The sequence below is a fragment of the Scomber japonicus genome, chromosome 12 (genome assembly GCF_027409825.1).
Source record: "Scomber japonicus isolate fScoJap1 chromosome 12, fScoJap1.pri, whole genome shotgun sequence".
NCBI classification, from domain to species: Eukaryota; Metazoa; Chordata; class Actinopteri; order Scombriformes; family Scombridae; genus Scomber; species Scomber japonicus.
This window is the reverse complement of record NC_070589.1, coordinates 6,997,858-7,010,997: the sequence shown is the minus strand read 5'-3', so window position 1 is coordinate 7,010,997 and position 13,140 is coordinate 6,997,858. Positions and strand designations below refer to the sequence as shown.

General features: G+C 37.8%; 1 protein-coding gene across 1 annotated transcript; it reads right to left on the bottom strand.

Annotated features, from left to right (window-relative positions):
- Positions 1 to 2,182: 2,182 nt before the first annotated feature.
- LOC128368516 (LIM/homeobox protein Lhx8-like) lies at positions 2,183 to 8,361 on the bottom strand. The gene is made up of 8 exons (XM_053329352.1): positions 8,287 to 8,361; positions 7,855 to 8,007; positions 6,983 to 7,104; positions 3,962 to 4,182; positions 3,385 to 3,488; positions 2,963 to 3,058; positions 2,458 to 2,638; positions 2,183 to 2,289 (listed from the first exon to the last, which is right to left on the bottom strand). Exons 1-8 carry the CDS (start codon positions 8,359 to 8,361, stop codon positions 2,213 to 2,215), a joined length of 1,029 nt encoding a protein of 342 aa, XP_053185327.1. The 3' UTR covers positions 2,183 to 2,212.
- Positions 8,362 to 13,140: the final 4,779 nt, after the last annotated feature.

The window sequence follows — 13,140 nt, the reverse complement described above, 5'->3', positions numbered from 1 at the left end:
GACTGAGATGGGATGTGGTCATGTACAAGACAAGAGTGCCACATAAAGGACTTCCAGTCTGCCAGTGTGATGCTTGAAGTCTCTAACACAATTAGCAGACAGTAGAGCAGATGAGGCAAACATCAGCATATAATAATCAGTATATAATGGATCAGGCAAAAATGAGGAACACTAACAACTAAAGTAACTAAAAAAGTTATTCTAAGAGAGAGAACTTAGACCATCTGGCAAACAGGAAGGGAAAGATGATGAGCAAGACTGGAGGGGAAGTTGGCAATGACAGGAAGTCAATTCAAATGAAATGTATGAAGGTAAGTTACTACAAAATAAAAGTGTGGTTAACCAGGGTCCATAAAGTTGTCAGAAATTATTTAAAAATAAAAATGTAGCTTGGCTAGGTCAGGGCTGCTATATATCAAATTCATTCATTTGTAACAAAACACTAGTCCTGTGTGAACATGGCGAAAGATCTACAAAAACCAACAATCAGGAGAATCATCCAGGAGTTCAGTGATGAAGAGGTAAGTCTAGATGGCGGGTACTCTTGTGTATTTGGCCCCAGACGCCATACTACAGGTGGGCTATGGTAAGCCTGTGGACTGGTGGGCCTTGGGGATCATCCTCTATGAGTTCCAGGTGGGTGAACCTCTGTTCAATGGGGACAACCATCAGGAGCTCTTCAACCACGTGATTGAAGGTAAGAATCTTAACTTCAGTTCAGCTCTTTCTAGATTTAAATGAATCTTTCTTTATTTGAAAAGATGATTAAAATGTGCATTATCCTAATTTGTGATTTTAATGAAAATCTTGTAAAAGGTAGCTTTAATTTCTTGATTCTTTTAGATTTCAGTTGTTTTAAGACGTTTTTCATTCAGTGTTTTTTATGATGGAGCTAACTGTTAAAAAAATACTTCTTATACCTTCTACATCTCTTAAAGTGCACCCACATTTCTTCATTCAATAAGACTTTTCTTTTAATGTTTATTTCCCCCATTAACTGTTATTATGGATGGATATTATGTTATTATGGATCAAATTAATGCAAGGGAGAGTCTGTCTGTCAGCAAGAAACACATTTTAAACAGTGAGGGACCGAGGATCACAAACTCAGTAAACACATCAGAAAGTGGAAGAGGTTATAATGTGGGGAACTGAGTGAGAAAGAGGAAATAAAAGAATGAGAGGACAGGAACAAAAACTAAAAGATCATAATTTATTAACTGATCAGATGATTTCTATGTAAAGCCTTATCTGCAAAGTAACTAAGTAACAAAGTATATTTACTGAGGTATTACATTCTAGCCCTGACACCATCTTTGCAAAGATGATCCCAGGAAATGCAAAATGAATTTTAATAAGACACACAGGCTTTGTGCTGCAGCCATGAACTTTAATTCCCATCCGTCAAAGTGTAATGTGAAAAGTCAATTCCCAGCGTGTACAGTAGCTCATACATGGCTTCTAGTGGCATTCAACACTCACAAATCATATAATGTATTGCTGTTTGTCTGTGCTTACACAAGGTCTACTGAAAAGCATCTGAAGAAATGCTGGTGTTGAGAAAGAGGGTTGGTGATTGCAAGGGGAGAATACAGGACAGTCCATACTTGATGTGTGCTATACTTGCACTGTAAGACAGAAAGGAACAGGAGCATTTCTCCTTTTTCTTCATGTACCATTCCCAGTCATTTCAATTTGCAGAATAAGCCAATCTAAAATCTACCCAATCTTAAAAATAAAAAAAAATCTAGTAGTCTCATACACAAACACAAATCTCATGTTCTTTTAAATTCAAAAACTGACATTTCTCAAATACATCCTAAACAAACCTCCTAGTGAAAACCAAAGCTGTTTACATCATTTTCCAACAAAGTGCCTCATCTCATCATATTCTCCAAATAAATTAAACACAAAGAAATTCATAACACATACATATTAACAAAAGCTTCATCTTACAAATACTTTACTTGACATTTTCAGCTTCTCATTGGTGATTAAATCATATCAATTCAGTGAACTGGTTGATTCTTTGATGTGTGTGATCACACATTAGGCACAGTGAATTAAACCAATTCAGTGCTCTTATTTCATGGACGGTTTATGAATTAAACTCATCCAACTCTCACAGGATTGCTTTGTATTAAACAGTAAAGATTGCTTTTCTTTTCCTTGACCAGTCATCAGCTTCACCTCTTCAGAGGCGTGCGGTCAGTCAGGCGTGGCTGGCTGGCTGTTGTGTCAGTGGATGAGACATGAGGGGCTGAAGCAAAAGTGAGTCTGGAGTTTGGACTGGAAAAGAAAAACAAATGATACATTCATGGAACCACCATGGAGACTATACAACTTTTTTTCCTTTAGTGTATTCATATTGTTAGCACTGGTCTGGTTCTGTGTGAAACAATATTTGGTGTCTTGCTAAAATCTTGGTTACCACAGTGATGAGTGTGTGTTTCTTACCATCCATATAAGTCAATGTAGTGAGAAGGGGTGCATCTGGAGAAATGTAGGTTGTGTATTGCAGATCCTCCATCAAAGGTGGTGTCAGCTGACCAGGAGCAAGTGATGTCATCATTGTTGAGGACACAGGATGGGGGCTGATGTGTTTCTTTTGACGGGCTCGGCAGTTCTGAAACCAAACCTGAAATGGAGAGTGGATTAGTAATGTCGCCATAAGATGAATTTACATGCATTGTGTCATCTGTACAGTAGTGGGGAGGTCAGCTGTTCTAGATTTAAACTGACTCATCTGGGGTCAGTTACATATGTGCATGCACATTTTTAATGTATAGACATATACAATATAGTGGGTGAGCCCAACCTCACGACTCCATGGAATTTCTGGAATTATTGCACAAATCTATCAGTCTTCCACTGTGAGAATATATCATGACCGAATGAAGTCTGTGTCTTTTTTACAATGTGTTGAAATTTCCTGACAGCAAAAGTTGCAGTTTTGGCATACCTGAATAACCCTGCGACTGAGTCCGGTCCTCTCTGCTAGTTTCTGCAGAGTCTGGGCATCAGGGTTGTTATCCTTAGCAAACTGAGTCTGCATCACCTAGAGATGGAGTTGACAGGAGAAACATGTTTTACATGGTTGGTGGAAAACTGCCACTAGAGGGCAGAAAATCATCAAACAAGCTGACTAAATATCTGTGGCTTTTTTATTTGTTCTGCCCAACATATTTACACTTCCTGTGGACACAGAGGAACAGTAACACTCATCTGGAGTTTTTGCTTCTGACCATACAAATCTCAGTCAACATTATTTGAGAAACACCTGTGTGGAAATCAGCAATCATACTGACAAATATCAGAGGGAAACAGTGGTCCAGTAAACACAGCAGCAGTAATCACATGCACATGCACAGTAGTAGACGCTACCTGTAACTGGTCAACAGTAAAGCTGGTCCTTGCTCTTTTAGCAGGTCTGGGCATAGTGCTGGAGCCATCTTTGTCCGCCTCATCTTCCTCTGTCTTTGGTTGCTCTTGAGGACAAGACACAGGACATGTTACAAAGATTATCAGCGTGCATCATCTGACATGTTTTGCTGCAACTGTATGTTTCTTTAATTGTTAAAATCCCTGTTGGGCTCACACTTAAAAAAGGTATCCCAGTTGACGACAACAAGTAGTGCAATGGATTTACTACTTTTATGTTTTGGTCATTCTTACATGTGTGTATGTGAACTACACATACCACATCCCTGCCATAACTTTCACACTATATAATGTAGCTTTCAAATTTTTAGATAAATCTACTCTGCAAATGTTTTATGATGAACATTCAACATTTTTGTAAGAGCTTTAAAAAAAACTGTGTTTTGGTGACAAAAACAGATTTAAAATGATTGCAATATACTCTATTTTGATATGAGATTGTTACAGACACTGAAGTAGGTTTTACAAATTAGGTCAAATATCCACCTAACCTATGCTTTATGTTATTCATCCTACTCACCATTTTCCTTAGCATGTTTGAGGTTCTCCATCATAATGTCATAGTGCGGCCGGCAGAAGACTCTGTTCTCTAGTAGTCCACACTCCTCCCCAGTGGACAGCTGGCGTTTACAAGAGGTGCAGGAGAAACAGGCCAGGTGGAAGGTGTTGCCTCGCGCTCGACGCACCCAGTCACTGGAATGGATGTTACGGCCACAACGAGCACAGCGGGTCCCATACCTCCTGAACAAGACCGCAAAAAAAAGTGAGGAGGAATCATTACATTTAGAATGACACACACACACACACACACACACACCTTTTGTGTCCCAGTACTTACATTGTGAGTAAGTAGTTGCCCACTTTTTACACTCAACATGTCCACCTTTGATCATTAGTTATTGTATGCATCAACACATCAAACAGTGATACAGAGTTATCAAAGAACACATTTCAAAAGAGAAAAAGTAGTGCAATCATTGTCAAACTCACAAATGTAATGTGTTTTCTGTTGCTCCCCCTGATAGAACTAGCAGGACCACAGTTCACAGATCACATCGACTTATTTGTTAGATGATGGGAGCACAGACCCTCTCCCCCCCAAACCCTCATGAGAACAGACAAACAGAATGATGATAAACATATAAAAATACATTCAAGGAAGAGGGAAAGTCAACTAGTGCTTTTAGGGCAGAGGAAGAGAGGACCTGCTGCTCCTAGTGATGAAAGATGTATTTGTGTTATGTTGCTTGTTTTTATTATTATTGTAGTAACAGACATTACTTTGTAAGCTACATTTGAATGTTAATTTTAAATATCTCATATACTGCTGGGTAGTTTAATCTATAATGATGAGTCATATTTCAGTTCATTTTATTATATTTTATGACACATTTTAAAGAGCATATGAATATCAAGTAGCATTAAATGATAATATTTGAGTAACCTAAAGCACAAGTAGCTTACTTGACTTGAGTAAGCGAGTGGTACTGGTTCAGTAATTAACTAGTCAGCTGATAAATGAATGCAGTTATAGAAATTAACCTCCTGAATATGGTATAGTGAAATGTAACCACGTATACTCCAGTATTATGCTTACAGTTATGAGGTACTTTAATATTTCTATTTAATGCAACTGTCTAACTTCTACTAGCTTTCTTTTTCAGAGGGAAACACCGTACGTGTTATTGTACATTCAGTTTCTTTCAGTCACGTATATTTCTCAAACCATCCTCAACATCTGCAAAACAATAAGTGCATTGCTCAGAACAAGTCATACAAACCACACCACACACTGGATTGCCCATGAAAGCCTGAATCCCTCAAAATTAAATATTTATATGAATGAATCAGTCAGTCTGTCATTGTGTCTTTGTGTCACTGTTTGAAAACAACAGATAGTCAAAATGCTCAGTCATGTTGTCTATATACCAGTGTACTCTGATGTAAACTATGACAATGACTGAAACTCTGCCACCACTGTGAGGTCCTGTAGTCCTTTGTAGGGTAAACACAACTTTTACTTTTAACAGACTGTGTTCACTGTGGTATTTTGAGCAGGCTGCTACTTCTACCATCACTACCAACATTCTGAAACATACAAAGGCTGACTGAGTTTGTCTAAAAGGCCCCAAATCCCAAGTGTAGGATTCAAAAAGCTTTCTGTCATATACACAGCTAATGTGCATGCCATATAATATGTCATGTTCCTAACGCTGTACTAAAAAGATGAGGAGGTTACACTTTCACTACTGTACAACTTGTGTGTGTGGTGTGTGTGTGTGTTTGCAGAGGTGTCCAATGTGTGGATCTAAATTATTTAAAATGCATGAACACAATCCATTCGGAACAAATGTATCCACTTTTTTAAACAGTCATGTTCTTTATAATAACAGACCAAGATTGCAGATTAGCCTGTTTATTCTCTACTCATAATGCCTCTAGCTCTAATTTATGCAATAGCTGTGTGGTAAGGGTTTCACACACTCACACTCACACTCTCTCTCTCACACACACACACACACACACACACACAGAGAGAAAGATGCTCTCCAACACAAACACAGCCACTTTTCCATGAGACAGGCTGTAAACCTGTTGCATTGTACATGCTTGTTTGACTGTTTATTTGACATTTTGATAATGAACCTCTATGGTCAATCTGTCATAAATTATTAACACTCTACATGCTGTTAAATGTCACCTCAGAGTTTCATCTACACTACTTTCATATTCTGTTCAAATGTTTGAGAATCAAAGTTATAAAAAATGTTTTCAAATTTGAAAAGCAATGTGAGTGTGTATAATAGATGAATGAAATTAACTGGTTGTTCATGTGTCTTCAATGAATGAACGGTTTGTGTAAAGATAAACAACACTGCTGAAATATTGGAAAATATTTACTTCATTAGGGCTGTCTGTCAGATTTTTTTTTTTGGAAATTCTTAATGTTCACTATGATCTCACCTGATTTCACCAGCTGGGAACTCAAACCATTGTTACAAAAACCTTGTTACAATTATATGATCTGTTTTTAAAATGACTAACCTCAACCTTGTCATCATAATATCATGTGCTTCTTTATTCTGTTGTTTTTATTGACTTGTAAAGTGTACACAGACTCTCTAGGTGAGGTGCACTTCAAATAAATACAATTTTAAATATCTATCAAGGTTTAATATTACATTTTCCTCTTTTTCCAGAACAGAGATATGAACAAAATTAGTGACACTGTATTCCCCTGAGCCAGCTCCATTCACTCAAAATGTCATATCAGTCTTTTACTCCAAGAAATACTTCAACTCATTCCACTAATGTTTCCTGCTCTTCAAGGTCAGACATTGATTTTTAGAATTCTGCCACATACCTTTTTACCCCTAGAGTTTTTCAAAGTACCCCATGTGACAAGTTATCATTATTCTCCTCAATTGCACAGTGAAGAGGTATGTAAAACCGATGAAACTATACAAATACAAATGAACTTAGACCACTTGTTCTGATCTTATCTCTTTTTTAATATAACATAATGTTAGAGATGGCATACCTGAAGTAGTCCAGTTTGCAGAAAACCTGTTTATCTTTGATGTAGCAGCTCACATGGCGCCCCAGTGATGTATTACACACACTGCATGACAGGCAGCGCACATGCCAGCACAAGTTGTTCACCTGCAAAGGGGGGGAAAAAACAAAGATTTAATTTTACACAACATTATAAGTAGAATGACAGTTATACTTATTACTGACTGAATTAAAGCGACTGCTAAAATAAATTGGCTGCAGAAATTGAGATTATATGGCTGATTATCATTATTTTACTTGCAGTTTTCAGTCAACTTTTTATTGAAGGAAGTTGAGTACTATACCCAAAGAAGAAATGTACTACTGTAATGCGATAGATAGACAGATAGATAGATAGATAGATAGATCCAATAGCTTAAACATATACACAAATACATAAATAAATAAAAACAAACATTATATACAAAAAACCCTAAAAGTTATAAAACTAAGCAAAAATATACAAGGAAATGATATTAAGAGGAGGAAAGACTAATCAGAATTATTGCAGTCCCCCCCTCACTATCAAATTATGCCATCATTGTAGAGTCTAATGTCAAAATTGCAAAGAAAAAAACAAATCTAAAAAATGAAACATGAAGCAAAAAGGGATCTGAAGTTATTCATTAGATGTGTAAAATGCTTAAATTTAAAATTGCATAACGGGGAAATGTGGTGAATGATTCTAGTTAAAAATAGGTGTCTTAATATATTTAATCAGGACATTTGACAACAAAATTAGCCTCAGCCATTAGAAACTAGAAAGACCGAATAGTATAACAGCTGCATTAATAATATGCCTATTGTTGACGTGTCGCCCTTTAGCAGCTATGATTATGTAGGGTTATGAGAGTGTACCTTGAGCAGGTATCGGTCCACTATCTCCTGGCCGCAGGACGTGCACTGTGGCTTCCCCTGCAGAGAGACTCCAGCGGGGACGGAGGAGGAAGAGGAGAGAGACGAAGGAGAGTACAAGTCCTCCTCGAAAGCATCTTCACCCCCAGAGGAACCCTGTCAAAACCAGACTAATAATGTAACAACAGCTTATAAAGAACCTTTTCTGACTTCATAAAATACCTCAATTAGCCTACAACATTTAGAGCGTCGTTATGAGGTTGTTAGCATCTCAACGAAGTCTAAAACTTTCAAACGAGCTTGTTTGGCTAGCATAATGGAAGTTCAAATGTTAATGCGACCTTTCCTTCCTTCTGGAATTTTCTGCCTGTTAGTCCCTTTTAAACAGTGAGGCCTCAGACAAAAAGGCGTTAATTTGATATTGAAAACACCTACTGAGTCGACAAAAATATTTCCTTGTTGTAGCTGAGTGAAAACAACCTCCGTCGAGTCCCTTTCTACCTCCGACATCGTCTCAGCGACAAGCCGAGGAGTGACGCACAGGCCGGAGTGACAACCAGTAGAATAACGTCTCCTTCAACTCCTTCACATTTCCACATGACCTCATTAATAAAGGTCACCTCTCTAAATACTATTTATTTGTCCACACGTTTTGTCTGCTTTTATTTTATGTAATGTACGGTCATGTTTGCCGTGGACTGCAGGAGGTGTTTAACCACTTTAAGCTACTTTTCTGCTACTTTGTCATCTTGTTGAACTAGTTAATCCTTCGTGATGACAGCATTACACCGGCCTTCAGCACGCGCTCACAGCTGAACGTGATTGGGTGTAATTGCGCTCAGCTGCGCACGTGCGTGTGATAACGAGCCATCATGCAGACGCAGGTGTGTTTAACCAGCAGCTCATTAGTGTGAATACCCGCTATGTGTTCTTTCTATATTTATTCTTTCTATATTAGCTTTTATTAGGATATGCACAACTCTGGTCATTAATTAATATATCGTATATATTTTAAAAACCTAAAAATGATTTTGTGAAGACAGAAAGTAGGCCTATTATAATAGAAATAAAATACTGGGGGAAAAGAAAAGCACCATTGGCTGACATGCTGGTGGAATTAACTAGCTACAATTTGGACAGATTATTAGATTTTTAATGAAAGATGTAGGCTACAGAGATACTTTTGTTGGATATTGGGCGGATAACGAATATTTGTGCAACGCATTAGGCCACAAAGTGAACTGTTTTTAATTGACCTCTGTATAAGACACAATTGAATATAGCCTAATGCTAAAACCAAATTATATAAAAACTGGCGAGCATTCATCCCTCATGTCAATAGTAAATTAATGTCAGGTAGCTTATTAGATAAAACATACAGCCTTTTAAAATAACATCAACCTCATGTTTAAGTCACTTTCAGGTTTAGGCCTAGTTAGTTTGTACTGTAGCTTGAACGCTTGAACGTTAATTATCTCCTGTTATAATTACAATATGTGGGGACAACAAAGCATGTAACATACTTCTGGTTTCCATCCGTGTTTATTAGTAGAAAATAATATACGTAAGTTTTATAGCCTACTGTATCAAACCTTCATTTTATCAAGATGTGATCAGAATGAATACATTTAATAATAGTATGTTTGGGTGAAATGGGCTCAAATGTGTTCTAAATGATTATACGGTTGTAGTTATATATAATATAGCCTATAATATGATATAATTATTATATTAATAATATAATAATAATTCATGAAATAAAATGTAAATAATCAGTGAAATGGGAATTTAAAAAGTTAAGGCCCCCACCTAATTAACGAAAGTAGACAAAAGCATTTTCTATTTATTTACTTATTTATTTATTTACTTTTTCAACCAAGACATGAAATTTACAGCCTTTTGTAAAAAATCTATTTCATGTATTTATTCTGAATATTTAATCCAACTCACCGCGCTGTTGGAGACAGAGTTAAACATTTTCACGGCGCATCTGCCGGCTCCAGCGGTGCATCCCCGTTCAGCCAGATGTTGTTACTCCACGGCAGCAGCAGCAGCAGCAGCCTGTTGCACCTTGTTATTAGTCCACTGTACTCCAGCGTGTCACTACAACGTTGTTTCTTTCTCTTATGAAGACTTGTGTCCCTCGCAGCTGGTACAAGCCTCAGCTTTTTTCCAGTCATTTTAAAAAAGTTCGGCGCGCCTCCCACTCCCACAGCCTGGACCCGCCCCACTGCATCCAAACTTGTTATTTTTAGGAAGAGAATTACCTCTGTTTTGTTTTTGGGGGGTTGTTTTTTTTTCTCATAATGAGTTCAATGTATTGATTCATTTAATTCAATTTATGATTAATAAATTGTGATGCTGACAAGAGCAATGTGCGGGTGTCCCTTTCTCAAGTTCTCACAATGAGCAAAGTGAACTTTAATACGTTAAAAAAGAAAATGCTTACTGAGCAGAAATGTTATATTACTCTTATTATTATTATTATTCTCCATAGCCCACTTTGACTTGAGCACTTCAGGCTGCTTTCTAAGATCTTTTCCTGTGAAAGAGACATTTCTATTCACTTAGCCCAAGTTGACACTATCAGTATTTCTCATCTTTTCCTTTTTTGCCATTTGGGACATTATGAACACAGCACAGGTCGACTTCAGGGACTGCATTCTATTTATCCAGACATCCACACCGTCTGACCAGCAGCAGTCACAGGGCAACTCCCCAACACAGCAAAAACCTGGACTTTAATTCCACAAACACGGTCAGAGTCAATTAAAACAACACAGTTTCATGGATTAAATGGCTTCAGGCTGAGTGTAATTCTAGTTTTGACATGCAACATAAGTAACTCAATAAATGCGTATCTACTGAGTTTTGCTTTCAGACACACACAGACAGGGTCTGGCAGAGACAAGTGCCCACCCCCTCTCTTTAGGAAAGAGTGAATGTTCTTGTTTCTGGTGGGTCTTCCATTATTACCTTGTCAAACCTTAAGTGAAGATGATGGCAAACTAAAGACTGAGGTCAAAAAGGCATGAGTGAAAACATTGTCAGAGGGCACTTTGTGAATGGGAAGGAAAGGGACTGGGTCAAGAATCCCTTTGAGTCTTATCTGTGTATATGCAACCCAATAGCTCAGTCCTCCAGCCTTCAAAGCAGGGTCTTTAGGGTGAAACTGAATGGCGTGCTAGGATAGGAAGTGTTAAACGTGTAATAACAGAGTGTAAACTATCTAAGAGCTGTATCACAAAATCATACATTTACTGATTGAACCCCAAAATAAATTGAAGTATTGGAGTTATATCTGATGCATGACTGATGTGACTAATATTATAAATGAACTATAGCTCTATAATAGTTATTTGGTATGTTAAATCTTTGAAACTGGACAGATTCTCCCTTAGAGGACATTGAATATCTCATCAACCTTTTCTATTACAATCACATCACATGAAAAACTCAGTAACCAGACATTCATCAGTCTGTTGTGACCTTAAAATTCAGGATACTCAATATGTAACATTGGGTTTATTCCTAAAGTTTTTAAAAAAGTCCAGAATTTGCTATTTTAATAGTGTCAGTTTCAGCTCCCTGGTGAATATCTGATTCTCAGTCACTTATATTAGCTTAAAAAAAACTGTGAGCCCACTTTAGACACTTAACAGCTGGAAATATAAAGCATGTCACTTTCTGTTGAGCCAGAGAATTTTTCCTGTGACTTGGCTCTGAGTATTCAAAAGTAAAATATTTTGCATATACTGTCTATTTAATGGTATCAACAGCATCATTTTTATGATTTTGTCAGATTATCAGTATTTTAGATATGAAAACACAAGCCAAATTAAATATACATTCTAATTATAAAGCAGCCAACTGTTTCCATGCAGACCACTAAGAAAATCCTTTCTGTTGTCTCTCACCTGTGGCAGACCTCTCCACTCCATTGATCCCTAATCCTGTCACTCCCACTGGGATTTGAGGATTTAGGAAAAACACTTCTGCAGACAGCATCTGCTGATTCACTCAAACAAAGGAGAGGAGTGAGGGCAGCCAACAATTAGCTCTCTGAACGTTCACCATCACAGCACACTTCATTTAAAAATGACATTTTCCTTTAGTTTAGAAGGTTTTTCCCCCTTCAGATAACTGTCACAGTACAATTTCTGCTTTATAAACCTTTAATTGTGAAATTTTAAAAACCCTGCCTCGCAGAATTGATATAAGATTGAGAAAATGACCCATACGTAAGAGACTTAATTACCACTTTTTCAAAAATGTCAAGAAGTTAAGAAGGTCTGAGAGCTCTGGACAACACTCACACACTGCAGACACCTGCCTCTTTAGGAGAGTCAATGGATCATTTAGCTGTCAAACCTTCACAAGCGCTCACAAGGAGGATTATTTATTTAAGTTAACTTACATCTGCCTAAAAGCATCAGATGTGCAACAAAACAGGATGAAGCTTTAATTCATGCAGATTTTGTGTTTGATAAAGTAGAATAAATCTTCAAATCCTTTTAAAATAGTTTGATATTGGTGCAACTTTTGGTGTGTAAATCTAGTCAAGTATCTAAAAATAAGAAGTCAATGTCCTTTTCTGCCCCTGAGCTGCACAGTGGCACATTTATCGCTCTGACGTCAGTGTTCGTGAGCGGAGGTGGTGTTTGTTTGTGGGCTCGGTTTCCCTCCTGAGCCAAAAACATCCCAGCATCCCACAAACACACAGTTGTTTTTGCTTTAAAGCAGCGGTTGCTTTTGGTTTGGCCATGACATGCTGCGGCTTATCTCATTGCTGGGAAGTGTCACGGTACGGGTGTGTCACCATACACGCATCTGTGTGTGTGTGTGTGTGTGTGTGTGTGTGTGTGTGTGTGTGTGTGTGTGTGTGTGTAGGCATCTGAGATTAGTTAACTTGATGTCAGAAAGAGTCGCTGGTCAAAGATTAGATGTGATTGTATGCTCAGTGTCTGACCAGTGTGTGTGTGTGTGTGTGTGTGTGTGTGTGTGTGTGTGTGTGTGTGTGTGTGTAGAGGGAAAGACCACCTTCCTAGCCAGCTGCCAGGTTTCCATTGGTTACCTGACTCCTGACAGAAAGTTGCTTAGATGTGACAGGTATGGATGGAAGGACATGAGTGGGAGATGGTGGTCCTTTCACTCTGTACAATGGAAACTATACAGACGGATACAATTAGAGGAGGGTCAGTAGATGAAGTGTATTTTCCAGCACTGGAGCATATCACATGGCTCAGTATAGTAGCAGATGCTGACATTCATGGACGAAGGAAAAATGGT